Raw genomic sequence first — 2,970 nt, forward strand, 5'->3', positions numbered from 1 at the left:
TAATACATATGAAGTTTATTCCCATATTAACAGCCTTTTCATTTGTCATGAAAAAAATAACACTGATTTTGAACAGTTTGTAGGCCTGTCCTGGTCTCACGCTGCTCGAAATAACTTTTATTAGTGTTCGTTAGATTCGTGAGACCATAAATATCCATGGCATTAATAAAAAAATATTCAAATCCCCACATGAGAAGCATCTTCGCAAATCCTCCGATTCATTCCCAGAGCGCTGGTCTTGTGTTGTGCAGGGATTCTGTGCAACTATTATCATCATCATCATCATCCTCATCATCCTCATCATCATCATCATCATCATCCTCATCCTCATCCTCATCCTCATCCTCATCCTCCTCATCCTCATCATCCTCATCATCAGCAGAAAACAGGCTCATTTCCGGCTGTCTCCTGGATAGGGTGGAGGTGGAGAGTGTGTGTGTGTGTGTGCTCTGGGTGGAGTCGGTGTGTATGGAGGCGGCCGGAGATCAGGAGGATACATCTCATAATCATAACTGTACGGAGGAGGAGGACCTGCCAAACATAAGAGCTGGAGATTAATGTGTGCACTAGGGGTGTCACAATATATATCGCAATACAAAAATACAACAACATGTATTTTGGTTAGTGACAATATCTTTAAAAAATCCAGCAATACATTTTAAGACGCCAACATGTGAAAGTAATTAGTGAAGATTATACAAAATCATGAAGACGAGACATATTTATTTCTACAGCGCTCTACACAATACATTGTTTCAAAGCTGTTGCACCAAAATAAACAGTAAAATAACTGTAAAAATGTATCAATTATGAAACAAGCTCAATTTCAGCAGTAAAGCTGAAGACAATTTAAGTTTTGTTCTCATACGATAGTGTCAGTGCAGACAAATCCATCAAATTAATGAATATCAATTGATTATAATTCACAAAACACTGTTAAAATGGTTAAATCCCCAGTGCTTGATAACATGTGGTTATTAGTTATTATTACATGGCTCTGTGGAATACTTGATTCTGATTGGTCAATCGTGCCATCCAGTATTTGTGTAGAGTTATTTAATTATGCCATCCAGTATCGTGGACTCGCTCTCTCGTTTCATACAAACGCTGCCGCCATTTTGTGACTATTGTTTGTACACTGTTGGATTATGAGATACAAACAGGTGCGATATTAAAATCTGAAATCAATATCTCTGATCTCCATAATTATTTATGTGGCGAAATGCTGTGTAATAAGTGTACTATACTATATACGTATCCTAAATGAGGCATGGGTGTAAAGTTGCATTCAAGCTATTTTAAGGCATGAAGAATATTTTTTGTAATTTTGGTGATCAAAGATGAGTTTTAAGGGATAAAATTATTGACTACAGAGTGTGTGTGTGAAGTTTCAGCTCAAAATACCCCACAGATATTTTTATATCGCATGTTAAAATCGTCACTTTTTGAGGGTGAGCAAAAACGCACCGTTTTGTGTCTGTTCCTTTAAATGCAAATGAGCTGCTGCTCCCGGCGCAGGGGGCGGAGCTTCAACAGCTTGTGTCCTTAAAATTTCTAAAACTTTTGAATGGTTAGTTGATAAATGTGTGTAGCTGATGTGTCATTGATTAGCATATTCTGTCATTAAAATCTATAAATCGCGTTCCGGGGGCGGGGTTTATGTAAATTTTAGGGTTGGTGATGTCACTAACCCGGGAGGAATGTCGCATAGTCTCTACCAGCCGTTTGTTGTAGTCCTTAAAAAATGTGAACTTTGAGCGTCGTAACTTTGCAGATGTTGTTTATGCTCAAACAGCAACATTACACACTAACTAAAGTTAGAAAAGTGAAATCATAATCAACCACCCCTTTAAAACGTTAAAGCCCCAGCTGACAAAAATATGTTCTAAGAATGCTCCGATTAAGCTACGAAAACATAATTTCTGAATGTTCTCTGATGTCAGACATTAAAGGAAGACGAACATTCCACTTCATCATTCTTAGAACATAATGGAAATGTTCCTTTTGAATGTTCTCTGGAAAACAAGCAGTAACACTTAAAAGAACGTCCAGCTGAATCTCTAAATAATGTGTGTGTGCCAACGCTATTAAAGAGCAGATAACTGTGATTGGACGTGCGAGAGAGCGCTCTGTGTGTGAAGGGTTGTGTGTGTTGTTGTGTTACCTGGGTAACCCTGAGTCACGGTGTTGATGTGTGTGGAGCTGAAGACGCCCACTCTCGCCCCGCGCCCGTTCTTCACACACACACAGATGCAGAGGACGACAGCCGCCACCGCACCCATCAGGAACACTACGCCGAACACAATCCCGGATATAGCCGTTCCCCTGAAACACACGCAAGAACAACAGTGTGATGCTGAATCTGAAATCATATTCGTTTCATTTTTTTTAAAAATGTTTGCATCATTGATTCAGTTATTTTCTGATGAGAAGTTTGTCTATGCATCATCTTTCTACTCTTTTAGTTCCTTTAATAACTGTGTCATCTGTGTAAAGCACTTTTGGGTTACCATAGTGTATGAAATGTGCAATATTAATATTAATAAACTTGCCTTGCCTATTCTCAGGGTTCGTGCAAAATGTAATTCCAGGACATTCAAGGACTTTTCAAGCACTACTTTTTTGGTTTTCAAGGACTACAATCAATCAGAGATCTCACTTATCAAACAACATCTTTATTATATTTCAAATTTTAAAAAAGCTAAATAGATCAATAAAAATAAACTAATAAAACAAAATGGTGTAAAGTGCAGCACAACTTTAACCATTGAAAGGATACTATGACAAAGATACCGCTTTCCTTATTCAAACTGATGCTTTTTCTCATGAATATATGATTGACATGAAGAATGAAAGCTGTATCATATACTTGGATATTTATATGAGCAATATCACGCTCATATCCATAAGAAGTGTCTCTATATCTTTATCAGACGAGCTGCAGAGTTACTTTTGCATGAAAAGAATATT

General features: G+C 37.6%; 1 protein-coding gene across 1 annotated transcript in view; it reads right to left on the minus strand.

Annotated features, from left to right (window-relative positions):
* Positions 1–2,970, minus strand: part of cyyr1 (cysteine/tyrosine-rich 1) — a 7,201-nt gene continuing 4,231 nt past the window's right edge. Inside the window, exons 3-4 of the mRNA XM_084105414.1 lie at positions 2,165–2,325; positions 1–531 (exon numbers count right to left, since the gene is read on the minus strand). Of these exons, the coding sequence (XP_083961540.1) occupies positions 392–531; positions 2,165–2,325 (301 nt within the window). The 3' untranslated portion in view covers positions 1–391. The remainder of the gene's footprint in view (positions 532–2,164; positions 2,326–2,970) is intronic.

Source organism: Abramis brama (assembly GCF_963993115.1).
Source record: "Abramis brama genome assembly, chromosome: 2".
Classification (NCBI taxonomy): domain Eukaryota; kingdom Metazoa; phylum Chordata; class Actinopteri; order Cypriniformes; family Leuciscidae; genus Abramis; species Abramis brama.